This window comes from Sorex araneus, chromosome 3, assembly GCF_027595985.1.
Source record: "Sorex araneus isolate mSorAra2 chromosome 3, mSorAra2.pri, whole genome shotgun sequence".
NCBI classification, from domain to species: Eukaryota; Metazoa; Chordata; class Mammalia; order Eulipotyphla; family Soricidae; genus Sorex; species Sorex araneus.
In genome coordinates, this window is record NC_073304.1 from 142,233,193 (window position 1) to 142,255,779 (window position 22,587).

General features: G+C 37.8%; 1 protein-coding gene across 3 annotated transcripts in view; it reads right to left on the reverse strand.

Annotated features, from left to right (window-relative positions):
- The window catches only part of RALGAPA2 (Ral GTPase activating protein catalytic subunit alpha 2), a 352,948-nt gene that overhangs the window by 261,024 nt on the left and 69,337 nt on the right, over positions 1 to 22,587 (reverse strand). For all 3 annotated transcript variants that reach the window (XM_055131128.1, XM_055131127.1, XM_055131129.1), the window contains exons 4-9: positions 20,076 to 20,133; positions 10,777 to 10,820; positions 9,047 to 9,224; positions 7,436 to 7,551; positions 5,372 to 5,510; positions 1,171 to 1,370 (exon numbers count right to left, since the gene is read on the reverse strand). In XM_055131128.1, the coding sequence (XP_054987103.1) occupies positions 1,171 to 1,370; positions 5,372 to 5,510; positions 7,436 to 7,551; positions 9,047 to 9,224; positions 10,777 to 10,820; positions 20,076 to 20,133 (735 nt within the window). The remainder of the gene's footprint in view (positions 1 to 1,170; positions 1,371 to 5,371; positions 5,511 to 7,435; positions 7,552 to 9,046; positions 9,225 to 10,776; positions 10,821 to 20,075; positions 20,134 to 22,587) is intronic.

A 22,587-nucleotide genomic window follows, 5' to 3' on the forward strand; every position in this document is an offset into this window, starting at 1 on the left:
CATACTTTCTGTACTTTGGGGCATTATGGTTTGTAATACAGATATTGAGAGGTTATCATGTTTGGTTCTTTATTTACCTTCGTCACACATCTCCCATCCTGAATGATCCCTCCAACCATCATTGACTTAGTGAGCCCTTCTCTATTCCAGCTTCCTTCTCCCCCAGCTCATAAGGCAGGATTCCAACTATGGAGCAATCTTCCTGGCCCTTGTGTCTGCTGTCCTTGGGTGTCAGTCTCATATTATGCTATGGAGCAATAGCATAGCGGGTAGGGCGTTTGCCTTGCACATGGCTGACCTGGGTTCAATTCCTCCATCCCTCTCGGAGAGCCCAGCAAGCTACCGAGTATCCCGCCCACACGGCAGAGCCTGGCAAGCTACCTGTGGTGCATTTAGTATGCCAAAAACAGTAACAAGTCTCACAATGGAGACATTACTGGTGCCCACTAGAGCAAATCGATGAACAACAGGACGATAGTGCTACAGTGCTATATTCCACAAATGAGTGCAGACATTCTATGTATTTCCCTCTCTTTCTGACTCATTTCACTTAGCATGATCTTCTTTATGACCATCCACTTATAAGCAAATTTCATGACTTCGTCTTTCCTAACAGCTGCACAGTATTCCATTGTGTAGATGTACCAAAGTTTCTTTAACCAGTTGTTTGTTCTCAGGCACTTGGATTGTTTCCAGATTCTGGCTATTGTGAACAGTGCTGCGATGAACATAGAGGTGCAGATGTCATTTCTACTGTGCTTTTTTGCACCATCGGGATATATACTCCCAGAAGTGGTGTTGCGAGGTCATGTGGAAGCTCAATTTCTAGTTTTTGAAGGACTGTCCATATTGTTTTCCAAAAAGTCTCAACCAGTCAGCATTCCGAGTTATGCTAGAGGTCACTGGTACTTGAGTGAAGAAAAGAAAATAAGAGAAAGCCAGGAGTTTCCACATACTAGCCCTCTCCTCAAAAGTTTCCCGCATCTATAAGATTACTGTCACAGCAATGCCCCAAGCAAGCACTTCTAACTCAACATTATACACAGAGCATGAAAAGTATTCAAGTCCCTATAAACAACAACCTGTGAGAAGCAGTACTGCTAATAATCAATTACTTGGTGTGTGTTGACATTATTAGGTATTAAGAAATTTTTTTAATGAATGACATACCTGTATTATTTTAGGCAATCCATCAACTCCATTTTTAGTGTTTTGTGCTGCAGTCAGATACTTCTTATCCAAAAAGAAAGTTACAATCCACTTAATAAAAACAACACGAGCTGCCATGTATGGGATTTTTGTACTGTAAATATTTTCATTGTCTCTAGTTGTAGTAATGTACACTGGCTTTGGTCTCAGATGGGGGATGTCTGGTAAGAAAAAAAAAACACATAGACTACATTAGGAACTCTTAACATTATGCAACCCCTGTAAATGTTTCCATTTCCAATTAGACAGATATTTGTTGTTTAAATATTCACTAAGAGTCACTGTATCACTATCATCCCATCGTTCATTGATTTGCACCAGTAACGTATCCATTTGTCCCAGCCCTGAGATTTTAGCAGCCTCCCCTTAGTCTTTCCCAAGGATTGGAGGCTCTTTCAGGGTCAAGGGAATGAGATCTGTTATTGTTACTGTATTTGGCATATCAAATATGCCACAGGGAGCTTGCCAGGCTCTTTTGTGTGGGCGGGATATGCTTGGTAGCTTGCTGGGCTCTCGAAAGGGAAGGAGAATGTATACCAGAGAATACAAGCAAGTATGTTTTATTAGTCAATCACCGAAAAGCCAAAATTATTTAATCATCACATATAAAAATTACCCAAATACCCAAACACTACTGTTCTTTATAAAATATGTAGCTGTTAAACAATATAACTTATAAAGTGTACGATTTATATGGGCTTCCATCCATTTATATGGGCTTCCATATATACATCCACTATGAATGGACCATCACAAACAAGATAATGAAACTGTTTCTTCAATGTCTATTTCCCTCCTTAATCACCTCCCAAGTAACCATAGTTTACTTTCTCTTCCATACAAAAAAAATTAAGTCATACACTGTACAGTCATTTTAATCTGCACTCTAGCATTGACGTAATAATTTTGAGTTTCATCCATGTAACTGTTAATTTTCAAAGTGAGTAGACTCCTATTTATAATGAAAATATATATATATACATTTTTTCTGGCATGCACATGGTGCCTGAGCACGTGCTGCCCGAGCATATGTGTCTCCCACATCTCTCCTCTTGAGATATGTATTTTCATATCTAATGCTGCGATGTTACGGGGACTCTCTCCACACTGGAGAAGCCTGTATCCTTTGAGTGTATTACATGCTCCCTACCCCCATCCCTCTCTAATTCTTTCCCTCCCTGCCTTCCTCAATCCTTCCTCAGAACTTCCAAATAAAGCCTGTTTTTACCTTCTATTTTATTTTTTTAAAAAGACTTTAGTATAACATAGGGCTACTCAGGTTACCTATTTTTTATGGTGAACTTTAACAAATTGTGGTTTTCAAAGTTACCTGTTGCTTTTTCATAAAAGAATAGTCCATTACTCTATTACTGTCTACGTAATATACCATGATATCCCCTTCTTTCATTCCTTAAACTTTTTTATCAAATCATTGTGAATTTCCAAGTTATAAAATCATTCATGATTGAATATCAATCTTACAGTAACCCAAAACTAATCTCTTCACCAGTGATCACTTGCCTCCACCAATGTCCCCAGTTTTCTTCCTGCCTCCTTGCCTCCCTCTATGCAAGCAGTTTATACCTACTTGATACCATTCAGCTCCCTTACTTTATACCATTTACCTCATCCAGGGTAATCACTTCTCTCTAGCAAAGTAGTATTGAACCTTCCCTGACTTCCCTAACTATACCCCAGCAGCAAGCTTCCTGCTGTAGTTCTCTGGTGCAGGGTTTCTATTGTCTTTGGGCATGAATTATCCCCCTACTACATTTCCTTATATCCTGCATACAAAAGACATCATTCTCTGTCTGGTCTCTCCCTCTGATTAACGTCACTCAGCATGATAGTCTCCACAGATCTATCTCCACCTACCTATTACTGCACTTATCATGACTTCTATCCACATAGAAGGAAACTGCAGGACTTCAACAATCTCCTAAAACTGCATGATATTCTTCTAAATAAGTATTTTGTCATTCTTAATAATAATATTACTAATCATTAAATAATTATTGATGTTAATAATAAACTATTATTATTAATAAAGTTAATGTTAATTATATTAATAATTCTTAGTAATCTAAGATTAGAGCCAGGAAAACATGCATTCTCTATCTTGAAGCTTCGTCATATGCCATTCTGAGATGTGTAAGCCTTCTTCTCTCTCGAACATTTATATCTCACCCTCTCCCTTTCTCTCTATCCTCATATTTTTCTAAGCAGAACTATTTACTTTTCCCTCCAAAAAATTAGGACTGAAAAGGGCATTTTTTTCAGGTAAGAACAAACCAGTAGATAATTCGTTCAATGACAGACTGATTCTCAGGAGACAGAAGAAAGGTGAGAGCATGTATCATTTTGTGTATATGAATATCTAAACCTACAATGACCACATCCACTGAACTGTAGCTTCATATATTTACTCTTTAGAGGAATCCAAATAAATCAGTATGCTCTTCTTGTGTTTAACATAACTCAAAAACACAGTTCATCTCTGAGATATAAGACAACATCATTTCGAAATAATTAGAGATTAATTTCCATTCTTTAAATTCCATGTTCAATATGAAAATGATGTTATTGAATTTAAGTTACTACTTGCTGTCACTCCACCATCCTAACAGTCACTTGGAACGACCGAAGGCAGAAAATCTCTCAACAAATAAATTAGTCTGAGTATATTAAAGCAACATGTTTTCTATAATGATTTTTGACTACTTATAAAATGAACTGAATTTTAAAAAAACATCCACATACATATATAGCAGCCAAAAATATATTTCTATATCTATACCACTGTAAAATTTTTTTCAAAACACATCATGCTTCAATTGCTTTGCCTTTGTCAAAGTGTGCCTATCTATACATATACACTCACAATTAAAATAGTTGTACATATTATGCAGATAAATTGTCTCCCCAATTCTTGCAGAAAAACAAACCTTTTCTTTATTACCCATCTGACTTAATTTTACCTGCTTTAAAATACAGTGAGAGGGAGATTTGCATCACCACTCCAGTGGGTGCTTCTGTTCTATGAGTTCTCTATTCTTACAGAAGAAAATTTCCAGAAGCAAAAGTTTGAATTCTCTTATGTTCCCTAGCTGTCCGGGTTTACTACTCTAGATTTTTCCATTATCCAAACATATGCTTCTGAGCAAGCAATTATCAGTGGTACCTGCTTTATGAAATATCCAGAAGAAAATAAAGGCTCTTTTTAGGGCAGCCACATAGTCTGAGCAGGGCCATCTCACCAGTGAGCAAGGCCAGGCCCCACTATCATTAAGAAAAGAACTTAGGAGATTCTTTGCCACTAAAAATTTAAATACAATTACATCAAAAAGTGATACATTTGAAATTAGGTTTCTTTAATAATAAATTTTAAACAGATGTACAATTGATATATTTGGTTTTTTATAGCTAATTTAATTGTACTTATTGCAAAGTGATCACTGCATAGCCAATATCCATCCCCATAACACAATTAAAATTTTTTTCTTGTTACAGCTTTTAAATACACATGCAGGGGGCTGGAGCGATAACACATCGGGTAGGGCGTTTGCCTTGCATTCGGCCAACCCAGGTTCGAATCCCAGCATCCCATATGGTCCCCTGAGCACCACCAGTAGTAATTCCTGAGTGAAGAGCCAGGAGTAACCCCTGTGCATCACCGGGTGTGACCAAAAAATAAAAAATAAATAAATAAATATAAATAAATAAATAAATACACATGCAGTATTATTAAGCAGATACAGTATGTTATACGTTATATGCCCAGGACATTTATTCTGTAATTGTAAGGTTGTATATTTTGAGCACCTTCACATATTCCCACACCTCCTTCACTACACATACACTCTAGCCCTGACCTTCTGCCAAATACCTGTCTGTATCTGTGAATCTGGTTTTTGAAGGTTTGGGGGAGGAGGTGAAGTTGCATGTATTTTAAATACTCTAAGCTATTTCTGCATTTATAGGTCATGGTTCCGTACGTGAAATTCTAATTTGTACAAATAGTCTACTTCATTTATTAGGAAACTTTTAACTTACAATAAACTTACCATTAAATAAGCAAAGTTAACTTTGAAAGATTATATAGTTTCCAATGAATATACTCAACCTATATCTTTACTAAACCCACATCTTAATGAGTACTTACCAAGTACAGGTTTGTAGATGTTTGTTAATTTAGTAAAAGATGGAAATAAATGAGGAAGATAATACTTTCGAAACAAGGTAAAAAGAAATTTAAATCCAGTATCTTGGTTCTCCTTATTCTTCCATTCCAAGCTTGCAGCCTTTGAATATGTGAAAAAGAACACATGTACATTTACATTTCAATTTTATGTATATTGAACTGCAATGCCATTATATTAAAATTGTATCATAAAAAAGTTAACAATATTGACAAAATAAAATGAAATCAAATAAAAGTCAAAAGATGACAAAAATAAGTACTTCAAAATAGAACATAACTATGGCAAAAACATCATTTTACTGAAAATTTTAAAATGTCACCTAAAATTTGTAACAGTAGTGACTGAAAAGGGGCAGGCTAAAGCAAGTGTCAATGGAATGTTAGGAAAGGAAGGAGGTATGTCAGAGATTATTACATCAACAACACTCCCTGTGAAGGGAAGAAGAGAGCTAAGGACTATAACCAGGAAAATATAAGGGACGAGAAAAGTGTTCAGTACAATAAAAGAATGTCACTATCTTCCCGTTGCTCATCGATTTGTTCGAGCGGGCACTAGTAACGTCTCTCATTGAGAGACTTATTGTTACTGTTTTTGGCATATCCAATACGCCATGGGTAGCTTGCCAGGCTCTGCTGTGCAGGCTCGATACTCTTGGTAGCTTGCCAGGCTCTCCGAGAGGGGTGGAGGAATCGAACACAATAAAAGAATCAGTAACTTTTTCCCTAACTATATTGATGTTCAAAAATATAGAGCAATAATCAATGGCTGAATAAATAGCCGTACTCCTACATTTAAAAAAAAGTATATATATACTTTTTTTTGTATATATATAAGTATATATATATAAAAGTGTATATATATATATATATATATAGAGAGAGAGAGAGAGAGAGAGAGAGAGCGCAAGAGATCAAGTTTCCAAACTGCCAATCATCCCAGGTAGATCCATTTCCAGGCTGAGAATTCTGTCCTCTCAGAATGGAGGTGGGCAGATTACCCTCCCTGTGAAAGGCATGGCAACTTCTCCAATACCCAACATCTTCTGACATATAGTGACCATGATTCAAAACGGAATTTCATCAATCTGCCAAACCACCAAATTGCCCCAGCTCCACAGTTTCTGGGGCACGGGGTTGCAAAATACGTCCAAGTTTCACAGTACTGACAGCCCAGTGAGAGCAAATTTAATAGGAAAGTTATAGAGAAGTCCACGAAGCTTAATGAGTACAAACAATAACACAGAAGGCTCAATTATCACTGGTCAGCTTATTAAATCTTTAGTAACACCATTGTGTGATACAGCAATTATCATGCATTGACTTTCTATCAATCTATTTTTTGATAATTCTATTTGCCACTTTGTGTAACAAGCAATGAAGTAGCAGTTTGTGCCTGCTGAGGTGGCACGTTTGCAGGGTGGGTAGGAAACTGGGGGCACTGGAGAAGGGAAGGTCACACTGGTGGTAGATTGCTGTGGGAACACTGAATGCTTGAAACAACTACTATGAACAATTTTGTAAATTACGGTTTTTAATAAAAATTTTAAAATATAGAGCAAGAATCATAAACCATGTATTACAATTTTAGAATATGAGTTTAACTTTTCTGTTCAGTTGGTAAACTTCAGAAAAAGGAACACATACTCTAAGCATACTTACTGATGACATGCTGAGGTAATTACAGCAGCTTTCATTCAGATCTCTGGCTGCTCTGTCTACTACTGCTCCACCTTCAGCCTCTGGGTTTATTACTCCTTTATCCTATCTATCAAGCTTAGACCATGGGTAAAAAGGGACTAAATAGGCAGGAATAGTTTAGCACACATTTACTAAAAATAGTACATGCCTCATCTTTGCTGAAGTTACTAACTGCATGTGGTCTGTATTTAGTGAAATATCACAAAAAATCACCACAACAAAAAACCCGTAAAATATGGATACACAAGGAGAAAAGAGGCAATGATTTATCTCTCCTACTGAGAATAAATCTATCAATGAATGAATTATCTACAAATTTGCTCTTACCTGAATAACCATGTATTTCAGCAGTATTTGAAGAAAAAAGCATGTTTGGTCCTCAGTGATCTTTTCTCCAGATATGGCTGGAAGGAGTGGAGTAATTTCCTCTGGATATATCTTTGCTGTAGAGTGAACAATAATGAAAGCTTATTCTCTCTCCTCTCCTCTCTTTCCTCTCCTCTCTTTCCTCTCCTCTCTCTTCTCTCTCTTCTCTCTCTCTCTCTCTCTCTCTCTCTCTCTCTCTCTCTCTCTCTCTCTCTCTCTCTCTCTCTCTCCAAAGAGCCCCCAATGCGGAACTGCTGGGAAGGACGAGTAAACACAGGCTGCTAAGATCTCAGGGCTAGGAAAAATGGAGATGTTACTGGCACCTCCTTGAGCAAATGAATGATCAACGGGATGACAGTCATACAGTCACTTATCCAATCATCTAAACAGGGTTCACGTATTTCCCTCCACCTACTGGAACTGCTTGCACAAACCTCCCTGTTAGTGAAAGATACCTGAAGTCACTTCCAGCTAGACCATTAGTTTCCTTTCCAAATTCTACTTTGACCAGCCCAAGATCAAATAACTGTCACTGGATAATAAAAATATATGCAGCACTCAGTTATGATACTAACAGATACGTTTCCTAAAAACTAACAGGACAAAAGCAACTACCACTCATAACCACTATTCTACTTCCATAAATGCTATATTCAAATACAGAGCTGGAAAAATCTGAGTGAGCAAATCAACGTTTATAAATTAACTGCAATGGGAACAACAAACTACAGTTTTGTTTTGATTTTGTTTTGTTTTTTGATACATAGGCCATATCTGGGTGTGCTCAGGGCTTTCTTCTGGCTTGCACCCAGCCATCACTCCCAGTGAGCCTGGGGGACTGACACTGAACCTGGGTTGGCCACATGCAAGGTGAGCACCTTGCCCATTAAACTACGTCTCAACCCCAACAGGGCACAGCTTCACTCATACTCACAAAATATTACAGACATACTCATGTTTCCATTGCTTACATCTGCCTCTCCCCTTCTATTTCTTTTTCCACCACTTCAGTAAATGTCTCCTCTAACTGTTATGTAAATATGCCCAATGAGGGCTGGAGAGATAGTAGAGCAGGTAAGGCACTTCCCTTATACATACCTAACGTGGGTTTGATCTCTACACCACATACAATCCTGAGCATGCCAGGAGTGATCCTTGAGCACTTTCAGGTATGCTCACCAAAAAACAAACAGGCAAAAAAACACCAAAACACCATATTTTTTAAATTGTAACGTTTGTAAGAATGCATACTGGGAATATAAACAGGGAATATTCCTCTTCAGAACTTTCCTATAAAACCAAGATTTCTATTTGGGAGAAGGAAAAACCACAGAACTCCTCAAAAAAACTACAGGAGGGGCCAGACAGGGCTCTTGCCTTCCACACAGTGGAACCAAGTTGGATCTGCAGAATCCCGTATGACTCCCTGAGCCCATCAGGAGTGATCCTGAGCACAGGGCCAGGAGTCAGCCCTGAGTACTGCCAGGTGTGGCCCCCCAATAACAAATACACAAAAATATATATAACTTCAAGAATAATATTATCTGGAAAAGAAAGCCAAGTGTTACTCACCATCAGCTACACTTGGGCTAGGGTTGATGAGTGTCTCTAGGGTACAGGGGCCTCGGGATGACATGAGTGCTGGGAAACCAGGTACAAGACAAGCAAAAATCATCACCTGCTCTTCTGCACAGTTTGTCTGAAGTGCTTGAAGCCACAGAAGAAACAGTCTGATTCCTTCACATCTTATCTAAACACAAAAGGAATACAATGAAATTAAACACAAAAGTGCAGTGCAAAGCAGTATCTATTCTGAGAAAGGAAAACGAGCAGTTACAAGTATTGTGAAGGGGGCAGAGAGATAGAGTGGGCAGAGCCCATGCCCGGCCTGTGGCCAACCTGGTTTGATCTTGGGGACCACAGACAGACCCTTGAGCCCTGCCAGGAGTAGTCACTGAGCACAAAGCCAGGAGTAATCTAATGGAGCAGATCCCATGTTGTACATCAAGGCACGCCCACCAACTCCCCAGCCCTCAGCACACACCTTGGAGTTCACTGACAACTGCCCCCTCCCATTTCTGGGCAGATAAAATATTAACACTGCTGAATACACAGCAGGATGCAGCAAAGAAAAAAATACTGCAGCTTGTACATAGAATCAAACTTCTTGGAAAGTTTCTGCAAAATTCTATGAGAAGTCTCCAATTTTTTAGTAAACTATATTTAAGACCAATAAGTTATATGCGATAACAACCTAATCAATTTTAACTATATATAAATTCCCTTAAAAATAGGAGGAACAAAGTATGTTTTCTATCATGAAACAAGGAATACTTGACCTCTATTTTTTAAAAAATGTAAATCAATCTGTAAGTGGTTATGATTGTTTAAACTGACCTAAAACAAAACACAAAATAGTACTAACTTATTAAAAGTATACACACAATTTATTTAGCTACAAGTAAATTATCATCTATAAAATATTTATCCCAGGTTAGCTTCTTCTGGTATTGTTTAGTCTTCTTATTCAATGATTAAATAGAGTATAAATGTCATATAAAAAGTATTATTATTTTATTATTATTTTAAAATAAGACAAATTCTATCTAAATTTCCAGGTCAAACTGCTGCAAATATACACATATTCAAAAGTAGGATTCTGCTGCTCATTTCCACTACAACAGTTCTCAAAAATAGCAAAAACAAAACAAAACAAAACAAACCCTTAGAAACAACTGTAATTTTTTTTTCCTTTTTAGGTCACACCCCTCAATGCTCAGGGGTCACTCCTGGCTCTGCACTCGGGAATTATTCCTGGCGGTGCTCAGGGGACCATATAAGATGTCGGGGATCCATCCCGGGTCAGCCCCGTGCAAGGCAAATGCCTGACCCGATATGCTATCACTCTGGCCCTCATAACTGTAACTTTAACAAGAAGATAACCCGGGTGAAGAGTCAGCACATACATGCTGCAGTCAGAGAGGAACTGGTTCACCGTGTCCTCTTTCCAACGATCAAATGGAGCTGCCAGCAACCTGCTCTGATTCCTACCCTTTCACAGCAAAACTGGAACCAAAACTCAGGTTCCAAACACCATGCCCAAGCCACTCTCTCCCGATATTTAAAATGATGATCAGAAAAGATTAATCTGTAAGAACAAAAACCCTAACAATATTAGGGTTTTATCTGTCCATTTAAACAAAGTCAAGTGGTTTTTAAAGATTTTTTTTTCAAAATGGACTAATTTGACATTAAGGAATTTGGAATAATAAAAAAATTACATTTTCATCTAAAGCAAATACCTTAATAGAATTTCCAGTATGTAAAAGCTTCTTTAAAGTTGAACCTAAAATTTAAAACAATAAATTAACAAATGGAATATGTAGATGCATATCTATTTTGAAAAGATCAGTTTGAAGAAAAAAATGTAGTTATGACAAATAATGCAATTTTTTTAAATAAAGAAAAGGAGGTTGACCTTCAGAAGCAAAGAAATAGCATAGGAGAACAGATGCTTTTAAGACAAAAGTATTTAACCATGAAACTCTTCCAAATTCTTTTAAAAGAGCACAAATGACTGAGTACAATAAACCAAATGCCTACAGTGGATTATTGTGCACAAAGGTGATGATTTTAATTCATTAAACTTAAAATTTAGTAAGTTTAAACTGCTATTCACAAACATTTCTGCAAAAATGTTTCACAAATATTCAAGACAGCATGTTTCTTATTTTTTCCTTTCTTTTTGGGTCACACCCGTTGATGCACAGGTGTTAATTCCTGGCTCATGCACTCGGGAATTACTCCTGGCCATGCTCAGGGGACCATATGGGATGCTGGGAATCAAACCCGGGTCGGCCACATGCAAGGCAAACGCCCTCCCGCTGTGCTATTGGTCCAGCCCCAAGACAGCATGTTTCTTTCTTGCAATGACAAATAAGTTTATGGGTTCAGTTAATAAATCCTCTAGCAGAACTTTTTAGTAACTGTAAATGAGAATAAACCAAGGTTCATTCAGAATTATACCATTCAACTGCAAAATCTGTGGTGTTACAGCCCCAAATTAGAGATGTCTCTCTCATGAGGATGAAAACACATTACCCATAATTCTAAAAATGTATGTTCATGCCTTTCATCTGGACAATGTCTTGACCCCAAATAATTATCCTGTACATAGTCTCTAAAGAGTATCTTCTCCTCAAATATAAAAATATTTTTAAGTGTTAGATGAGAGAACCCTTCTCTCAGTTACATTATTTTTAGAAAAAAAATTATGTAATTACAAAAAACTCATAAATATTATGGTTAAGACTGAATACCAAATCACATTCATTATATATAACACAAAGGATATACACACACACACACACACACACACACACACACACACACACACACACACACACACACACACATTTGGGGGCTACACCTAGTAGTGCTCAGAAGCTACTCCTGATTCAGTGCAGGGCGGGTGTCTCAAAGCACAGCAGTGTTTGGGAACTGTGTGGTACCAGCACTGATCCCTGCCTCTTGCATGTAAAGCATGTGCTCCAGCTGCTATCTCTCCACTCCACCCATGTATTTCAAAGAGACGTTCTGCCAATAAATAGAGTCAGGGATGTGCCTTAATGACAGTGTCCATGTCTTGTATGCTGAGGCCCTAGGTATAATCACTACAAAACAACAAATAAAAGGAGACAGGAGAGGAGGCGAGGGAAGTAAAATCTATGTGAATAGATAAACATATGCCAGCTAAATACATGTAGTATGGAGATGCATTATAAAATAAAACCACTGGCTATATGATAAACCCTTTTACAGCCAACAGTGGGGCTCAGTGGAGGTGTTCATAAGTCTATTTTATCTTACACCTTTCCTCAATCTGGCATCTTATTCCCTGCCTTGAGCAAAGTCTACTGTGTTTCAGTTCAACAGTTGCTTCATTACAGCTATGAGGACCTTAGAAGTAAACAGGCGCTTTGGTTTCCAAAAGACATGGAATAAAGTATGTACAGACAGTTCTTTTCTCAGACATCTGGCAAATCCATCATCTTGCAACATGTTCTCGGAAGCTCTGTCTCCTTGTCACCTTGCATGACTGCTGGGCCTTTGCGGTCCTTCCCTTCTAGGAATAGATCCAACGCTTATTTTTCTTGCTTTTAACCTAAACTTAGCTGCTGAATTCATTGTTTTCAATACATAGGTGAGGAAAATGTATATTAAAAGAACAGACTTTTCCAAAGACATGTAGATACCTGTCCAAAGTCCGCAACTTTTAAAATAAACAGTAATTTGTAACAATGGATATTAAAACTATACATGAATGTTTATCCCATCATGCTGTTTTCAGAAACTCTTACATAAGTAGAGTTAAAGCAATTACTAATCATATTCTGAATTTAGATTGCTAGGATTCTCATCTATGCTCATTCTGGGTTCACTAATCTAAGTCCTATTACTTAATTTCACTAGGCCATAGTTTTCTCATCTGTAAAAGGGTACCAGTGCTCACCAGAGAGAACAGTTAATGAAGTTTAAATTGCTAATGAAATTTACACGTGTTGCTAATTAAATTTAAGCATACATATATGCGTAAATCTGTTTCTGGTATATGGAAAACACATTTCCCCCTATAAAATAGCATTAGCTGGTCTCAAAGGAACTTCAATAAGAACAGCATTAGGGAAAAAAAAAATTGTGCAGTGGGGCATATACCAGAGTTTCCACATGAAAGCCCGAGAAATGGATATGAGAGCCTTGCCTGTACATTTAAGTGTTTCCCAAAACCTTAAGTTCGCAAAGATAATTCTACTCTGATTTTGCCATAATTAAATTCATTTATGTCAATTTCAGTGTATGTTCTATACATCTATATTTGTTTAAAATTTTTAAATCTTCATCCAAATATGATCCTACCATGTTCTGCACCCATAAAATTCTTTTTTATGTGTCTCATCAACCCTACTGGTAGCCACTATATTAACATAAGTGAAAAAGGAGTGAATAAATGCATAAATAAAATGTAATTAGTCACAATGGTTCTATTAATCAAATTTGCTTGTATTTTAACAATAAATAGCCTAAAAATGTAAGTTACTAGTTCTGAGGAGGCGAAGTTAGTTGAGAACAAGAAGACTGCAGGTTCTTCAGGTGGAGAGGCAGGGTGTGGGGCAGGGCATTTGTCTTGCAAGTGCCTGAGCACAGAGCCAAGAGCACCAATGGGCGTGGTCCAAAATGAAACACACACATATGCATTAATCAAAAAGCATATATATTAAGCTCACATTAGCTTATTAGTTAACTTATGTATATTTCTTTTAAAAGTGCAGGGAAATTTTATTTTTCTGTTTTAATGGAAGCAAATTAATCCGTTTTTTAGAATCTATCTCATTTTAACTATGAGATAAGCCAATTGACAATTTCTTCTGATGAAGTGACAACTTTCAGAGACCTTTTAAAGGTATTTTTAAGACTACGCATTTATAAATTTAGTATTACTAAGTTCTTTCTTATTTAATTTTCATAAAAAAAATTTTCCACTGTAGCACTGTCGTCCCATTGTTCATCGATTTGCTTGAGTGTGCACCAGTAATGTCTCCATTGTGAGACTTGTTGTTACTGTTTTTGGCATATCGAATACACCACGAGTAGCTTGCCAGGCTCTGCCGTGTGTGTGGGATACTCTCAGTAGCATGCTGGGCTCTCCGAGAGGAACGAAGGAATTGAACCCGGTCGGTCACGTGCAAGGCAAACGCCCTACCCGCTGTGCTATCACTCTAGTCCATTTTCCACTATTTATATAACTTAAACAAAACACCAGTCAACCACCACAGATATCTAAGTAAGGGGCAAGAACACAGAAAAAACACCTTGTGGGCACTGGTATTCAAATTTGATTTTAAAAGTGCTAATGGAACAGGAACACAAAATGTTCTAGTACAACAACAAATACACTAAGGATAATAGAAAGGCAATCTACTGGAGGAATTGAAAATTAACAAAAAATTTTATCAGAAATCTAACTATAGAACACATAGTACCACTAAGAGCAAATATAGGAGCTGTTCTTTGTGATCATGGGTTAGGCAATTCCTTAGTCATAATAACAAAAGCAGAATCCATCAAGTAAGAGTTATCAAACTGGACTTTATCAAAATTTAAAGATTTATTTTTTGAAAGAACTAGGAATGAGAAGACATATCAGAGATGGGATAAAATTGTTTTCAACTGAATGTCTGATATAACAGTTATATCCAGAATATGTATTCTCTAAATTCAATTTAAGAAAACAGACAAGTCAACTTGAAAAATTAACAACAGGGGCCAGAGAGATAATACAGTAGATAATTGCTTGTCTTGCACACAGCTGACCCAGTTTCCATCCCTGGCATCCCATATGATCCCCTGAGCACGTCCAGGAGTGATCCCTGAATGCAGATCCAGGAGTGAGCCCAACATCACTGGATGCGCCCCCACCATCTCAGAAAAAAAGAACAATAGTTTTCAACATAAACTTCAAAAACAGGCATTCAGAAGAAAAATACATGTAAAAAGATGAAAATGAATTATCAATAGATTCAACAACACAGATGAATCTAAAAAAATATATGTTGCATAAAGGAAGTTAAACAACAGAGTAGGCTCTGCATAAATCTATTTCTATTAAAACTTTAGAAAATGAACTAGTGTACAGTCACAATAAAACACAATTTTGCTATCTGGCAACTGGAATGTCAGATGGTGAAGCCTGAAAAAAAGATACACAAAAACTTTTAGAACTAATGGCTAAAATAATTATTTTGATAGACACTTGCTTCATGGGTATCTTTATAGGCTGAAACTTACCAAAAGGTACATTTCAAGTGTGTGCAATATATTATTCCAAAAAGAAAACACCTGTGCTTTTAAAAACAGCAACAGAGCATTTGTTCTCCAAGTAAGCGAAAAATCAGGTCAGTGGAAGTTATGATCAGACAGAAGTTAACATGATGACAAGGGTTTAGAAGATTAAGTCAGGAAGCACAGATGGTGGATAAGCAAAGGGTCTAACAGGTACTTAGCACAGAGGAAAAGTACTGGGACTAGGGTATCAGTACTAACAAAGAGAGAAAGGTAGCAGAGCCAAGAGAAAGAAGTTTCTACAGAGAAGGTGAGCAATAATATCTAGAATTTGCCTTGGATTAAGAAAGAAAAATCATTAATTCATCCTGCACCACAGAGGGAACTACAGAGCCTCACAAAAAACCAGGTTTCACGAGCCAGGGAGGCAAGAACAACATGACTGTTGCTCAACGCTGAGAGAACTTCCAGAGGGTAGAGCACAAAGTGGGGAAGAGAGGAAGAGTACAGGGGAATTAAGGAAAAGGCCCCGGAGAGGAACCTGGTGAGACACTAAGAGGGAGGACATTCAGTCCCGTTACTCCCCGACACAGTCAGGGCTGCAAGAGCCTGCCTGGTAGCAAGCCCCTGCTGTGTTGATGTAACTGAATTCTCTGTCAGTTCTCATTTTTATCCAGAAACAAGACCAGTTAACTTTACTGGCCTAAAAATAATTTCACAGGAAAATTTCACCAAACAAATCTTTCCATCTGTAATCAGTAGTGGAAATTGAGAAAGATTGGAGTCAGAGGTTAGACTATGATACAGAGAGTATGCATGCTGGGCCAATTACCTCCCTAACCATATTTCTCTGTAAATGTCACTGAAGCAGGATCTCTTGGTGTTCATAAGAATGGCCCAGATTCATTTCACATCATAAAATTTAGATTCAAATTTATGTTCTTCCAGTGCTGAGGACTGAGCCAATAGGTTCACATATAAGAAGCATGGTTTTCTATTACTCACCCAAAGCCCAACCCCAACAATAATTTTAAGAGAAAAAGAATACCTCTGTATGCTAGAAACAAAAAATGATGCCATGGTAAGAAAGACCTCAACCACTATAGCAGCTGATTGTTTCCAATTATTTCTCTTCATCTCAGGATAAAATGTTGTTATCAGGAAGCAAAGAGACCGCTCACAGGACCGAGTGCATCTTCTGCACGGGAGAGACCTGGGTCCAGTCCCTGGTGCCGTGGGGTCTCCAGAGGACCTCCAGATGCAACCCTGTACATAGTCAGGAGCAGCCCTGAACACTTCCAGAACAAAGCTAAAGAATAACTTAACTGAAAGGTATGTGTTCCTTTGAGACTTCATAAGTTACTCTTACTCTAGCTCTTAATGCTTGGTAATACTGTGTAATGTAGAAGAAAATTCATTCTGCATTACAGATGTAGAATAGAACTTCACGACTCTAACACAGTACTTCAGAGTACTTGAAGCCTATTGGCCAAAATAACATTTCAACAGAAAGTTTACAAACCAGTGCTCTTTATATTAAATAACAAATATCTGTCTTTTTTTTAAATTTTTTAAGTTTTTATTTTTTATTTTTTTACAGCAACCATGATTTTATTTTATTTTATTTTTAATTTTTATTAATGAATCACCATGGGGTACAGTTACAAAATTATGAACTTTCATGTTTGTATTTAGTTTACATAATATCTGTCTCTCTCTTTTTTTTTTTGCTTTTTGGGTCACACCTGGCGATGCACAGGGGTTACTCCTGGCTCTGCACTCAGGAATTATTCCTGGTGGTGCTCAGGGGACCATATGGGATGCTGGGAATCGAACCTGGGTCGACCTCGTGCAAGGCAAATGCCCTACCCGCTGTGCTATCTCTCCAGCCCCAATATCTGTCTTTTTTTAAAAGGACTGAGACAGGCCCTCTCAGATTCCTGGAAGGTTAGGCATTGCCTGGTGAAAAGCTTTCTGCCCCAAAATCAGTCAGAATTTTTGCAGAAGTCAAGGTGCCACTGCTAGTTTCTTCATTTAACTTGTCAAGACCTAGGGTGACAAATGAGAAATAAACTAGGAAAGGTGAAAGAGGTAAGTAAAATGATGCACAGTATTTAAAGTCCATAATTCCTTATGGGCAGTTTCGAAATCCAAACAGCTTATGGAAAGTAAACATTTTTTCTGTAACTCATTAGTGAACAGGACCTGACCTGATATGAACTCGTGTAGTACCAACACCTGACTAACCTGGCAGAGGCGATTTGGGGTTTAGTATCCCATTTATAGTTAACCCATTGCGGACAAATACTCATCTTAGGCTACAGAAGTACTAATCCACCTCCTTCAATAGTACTACCAAGGCCTCCATGTGTAGTAGACATAGATTAACACTGTGCGGATGTGCACTGTACGCCAAGCATCAAACTGAAATTCTAAACCTAGAAATTTCTGACTCTAGCACACCTAATCTGAATATCATCATAAAAGGGATAAACCTGCCTACACAGCAAATTCTACCTTTGAGAAATTCAAGCATCAAGGGATGCCTGACTGAGCATACTTCAGGTGCTGTTTTTTTTCTTTCTCTCTCTCTTTTTTTTTTTTTAGTAAAGCAAGATGTTCAAATTTTTTTGAACAAAATTAATTTTGTTAGAAAGATATAAGTGGAGAGAAAGAGAGGAAATACATGTTCAAGAGATAACATAGGCTTCTCCACTGTCACTGTCATCCCGTTGCTCATCGATTTGTTTGAGCGGGCACCAGTAATGTCTCTCATTGAGAGACTTATTGTTACTGTTTTTGGCATATCCAATACGCCATGGGTAGCTTGCCAGGCTCTGCCATGCGAGCTCCATACTCTCAGTAGCTTGCCGGGCTCTCCGAGAGGGGCAGAGGAATCTCCAAGGTGGAAGAAATCTAGAGAGAGGTGTGTGCAAGGGTGGACACAGGTTTGAAATGTAAACCGGCAAGCAGAGAGACACAGAGACAAACAAGGCGTATTCAAAAGAGAACATGGGCTTGAAGAGAGAGCTCCAGGAGCTACCTTACTTGGTCAACAGATGCACTAGTTATATATGTATCACTTGTATCACTTGTCATCCATTTGCTCATCGATTTGCTCAAGCGGGTGCCAGTAATGTCTCCATTCATCTCTATTGCGTGCTAGTGTAGCCCAATGGCATCTGCTCACTCCAGGAACACAAAGAGCCTCAAACCATTCATATTTATAACATATAAGTTTAAGTTAACTTATGTAAGACTTATACTTTTCACATAAATAATCCTAAATTAGATTCATGATTCTGAATTTTGGAATATCCACTGGCCACCTGTGCCCCTTCAAGTTCCATGTCTCTATGTATTGATCTCCCTCCTAGAATGCCCTTCCCACAATCTCAACACTGAATCTTAAAGATCTCAGATGGAAATGATCTCTCAGGTAGTCTTCAATTCCTCTGAACAGAATTATTTAAACTTTTCTTCTTAGCTACCATCACATTTTCTTTACAACAACAATCATACTACAGTTTTTTTTTTTTTTTTTTTGGTCAAACCCCCTCTAAGACAACGGGCTTATGATATACTAGGGAAGTGAAGTATTCTCTCCCAAACTGCACACAAATGCCTCTGTAAACAATTTAATTAATAAATGATTAGTCAATACTCATTTTAAGGTCATGCTTTACTCATATCTGATCACATGGTACAGAATAAAATTCTCTGATTAAGTCAGATTCTTCTAAGGCAGAAGGACTAAACCAAACATACATTAAACAGAAAGTATGATTCACAATCAAAAACAAATTGTTCCAATTGTACTGTGAATATTAAGCTAAGAGAAAATTCTGTTAGATATCAAAAGTTGAACAAAAAGGGTAGCCATAGAAACTTGCTTTGACAATTTCTCTCTTGCTATTACATCCTAAAGCATTTAAATAAGATTGATTTTCAATAATAAAGACTTGCGGCATAAGCTATTTTTCCATGAACAATACAAAGTTAAAAAAATACTCGAGATCAGTGTTTTCCAACTGGGGTCCCTCCTTGAGGCCCCAGCATATCCTAAGTGGGCAACAGATGAAACTACATAAATGGGGTGGGCGGTGGGGGTGCAGAAAGCGACCAACCAGTAGGTTGGTGAGTCACAAGAAGGAACCCAGTTTGGAAGAGGGTTGAGGTGACAGTGTTTCTCAGGCTTCACATGCACTGGAACTATCTGGGACAGTGTTATAGGGTAGGTCTGGCTGAGCTCAATATTCTGCAATTTTCGAATAAGCTCTCAGGTGAGGCTGATGCTATGGCTATGGCCACTCAGCTACACTCAGGAATACTTTCAGAACTAGAGACATCTGGTCTATTTGCCTTCCAAGTTCATGTTGAAGTTATCGGTTTTAATTAGCATAGTATTATTAACCTGGGTTGGCCGAGTGCAAGGCAAACGCCCTATCCGTTATGCTATACTCCATCCCTCTCTGAGAGCCTGACAAACTACCGAGAGTATCCCACTCACATGGCAGAGCCTAGCAAGCTACCCGTGGCGTATTCGATATGCCAAAAACAGTAACAACAAGTCTCACAATGGAGATGTTACTGGTGCCCACTCGAGCAAATCGATGAGCAACGGGACAACAGTGCCACAGCGCTACAGTATTAGTAAATTCCTTTCTAAAACACTTCTAACTGCATTAACCATATAAAACAATACTGCAAAATTCAATTAGAAAACTATATATTAATTAAAATCTTTTAAATTTACTCTTACCTATACTCTGATAATGCCATTTAAAGAAAATTCGCTCAGGTAGAAACTGCAGTATTTTCTAAAAGACAAGCACAAAATTATGAACAAATTAAAATCATACATTTTCATGATAGTCACATAAAAAACTGACATAGATACATAAGTAAAGATGAAAACTGAAATAGTAATTTTATCTTAATTAAATCAAAGGCATTGCATAAATATTGAAGAAAACTTTTCAAATGCCAGATTCTCCATATTTCTTCTTTTGTTCATGATTTCCATTTATATGACATCATTATTAGTCTCTGGACAACGAACAGAGTTGGGAAGGAAAGTATGCAACAAAAAGGATGAGATTATTAACAATTCTATTGGATAAGAAAATAAAATTAGTGGCAAAAAATGTCTTGAACTGAATTCTTAAAAATAAATAAAAATAGTTATGAATCCACACAATGAGAAGATAATGAAAAACACATTTATTGGGGGCTGGAGCAATAGCACAGTAGGGAAGGCATTTGCCTTGCACGAGGCCGACCTGGGTTTGATTCCCACCATCCCATATGGTTCCCCCAAGCACTGCCAGGAGTAATTCCTGAGAGCAGAGCCAGGAGTAACCCCTGAGCATCACCGGGTGTGACCCAAGAAGTAAAAAATACAAAAAAAACCAAAAACAAAACGAACAAAAAAACCCCCACATTTATGGTGGCCCAAGATGAAACAAAGCCACAGAGCATGTGCCTTGCAGACATGAGGCCCCAAGTTTGAGTCACTGCATTCCCACATGCTGAGTGCCACCCCAGGGTGTAATTGGCCATTGGTAATCCCAAGCAACCTGTAAAAGAATAGGTGACCTCTGATACATGTCAACCAAGTGTGCATGAGTGCACAAGGAATGTGTGTAACCCCAGCAAGCACTAAAACTGAAGTACAAGGGCATTGAAACCAAGTACGTAACTTCCCTCCTTCCCTCCCCACCCCTCCTATTCCCAATTATCACAACCAAGTGAATGAATACATCCAAATGTATGTCACAACAGGTCATTTCAACATCATTAACAAAAGGGAAGGAAAAAAAGTTGAGGGGAAAATAAAGTTTTGATATAAAAGATCATTTAGCAATAAAAACAATCTTGTCCCACACTCCAACAAAAACAAAAATGAGAATGTGATTTTTTTTCACTCTAGAACAAATTCTGATAAGTCATTAGTTATTCTTAGGTAGCAACATTACTTGTCCTTTACCTGCAAACCTTTTTAATAAAAAAAAAGTAGTACTAAGTATTGAGAGGCTTTAGGGCCCAACAAATCCCTTTTGAGTATCTACCTCAGGACAGAAAAGCACTCATTCAAAAGGACATATGCACATTATTATTCATTGCAGCACTTAGTATGATAACTGAGATATGAACTCAATCTAGTGGCCAATGATAAATAAGTGGAAATCGTGCAGATGTAGCATATATACACAATGGAATATTACACAGCTGTAAGGAATGATAAAATTATGCAATTTGCTGCAAAAGGGATGGAATTGGAAGATATCACATTAAAAATGAAGTCAGAAGGAAAAGAACAGACACAGGATGATATCACTTACATGATGTATTTAGACTAACTGGTTGAGAATGCAATGGTTTAAAGGAGGGATGCCCAATCTAAAAGCCCCATCGAAAAATGGATAGGCAGAACAAACAGACGCATCTCTAAGGAGGAACAATGGATGGACAACAGTAACATGAAAAAATGCTCACCATCCCCTAACTCCAAATGAAGATGACAATGACCTGAAGAAATGCTCACCGTCCCCTAAATCCAAATTAAGATGATAATGAGATGTCACCTTACAGCAGTTAGACTGGAACATTTCAAAAATACCGGAAACAACCTATGCTGCAGGAGTGAAAAAGACGCCCTCATCCACTGCTGGTGGGAATGCTGTCTGGTCCAATCTCTATGAAAACAGTATGGAGGGTACTCAGAAATACAGCACTGAGCTCTCATATGACCCAGTAATTCCACTTTTCGGTACCTATCCCCAGGACAAAAAAACATTCATTCGAAAGAATGTGTGTATACCATTTTTCATTGCAGCACTTACTACAATAGCTAAGGTTTGGAATCAACCTAGATGTCCAATGAAAGGTAAGTGGATCACTAAGATATGATATATATACACAACAGAATACTACACAGCTTTAAGGAATGGTGCAATCATGCCATTTGCTTCAACATGGGTGGAACTGAATGACATCATATTCAATGTAACATGTAAGCCAGAAGGATAAACACAGGATGATATTGCATATGTGTGGTATAATGGAACACCTGGCTGAGGAAATGCACATAGAATCCCTGAGGGAATGCAATGTCTTAAAGGGGAGGATGCTCAGATCAACCTTGGCCTTAGTGTATAGGGAGAAGGGAAGAAAGTGCAGGGGAGGGTGGAAGAGACAAGAGAAACCATGGGACCAGGTTAGGGATTCAGATACAAAGGTGACAGTAAGGAATGATAGTCAAACATCCAAAC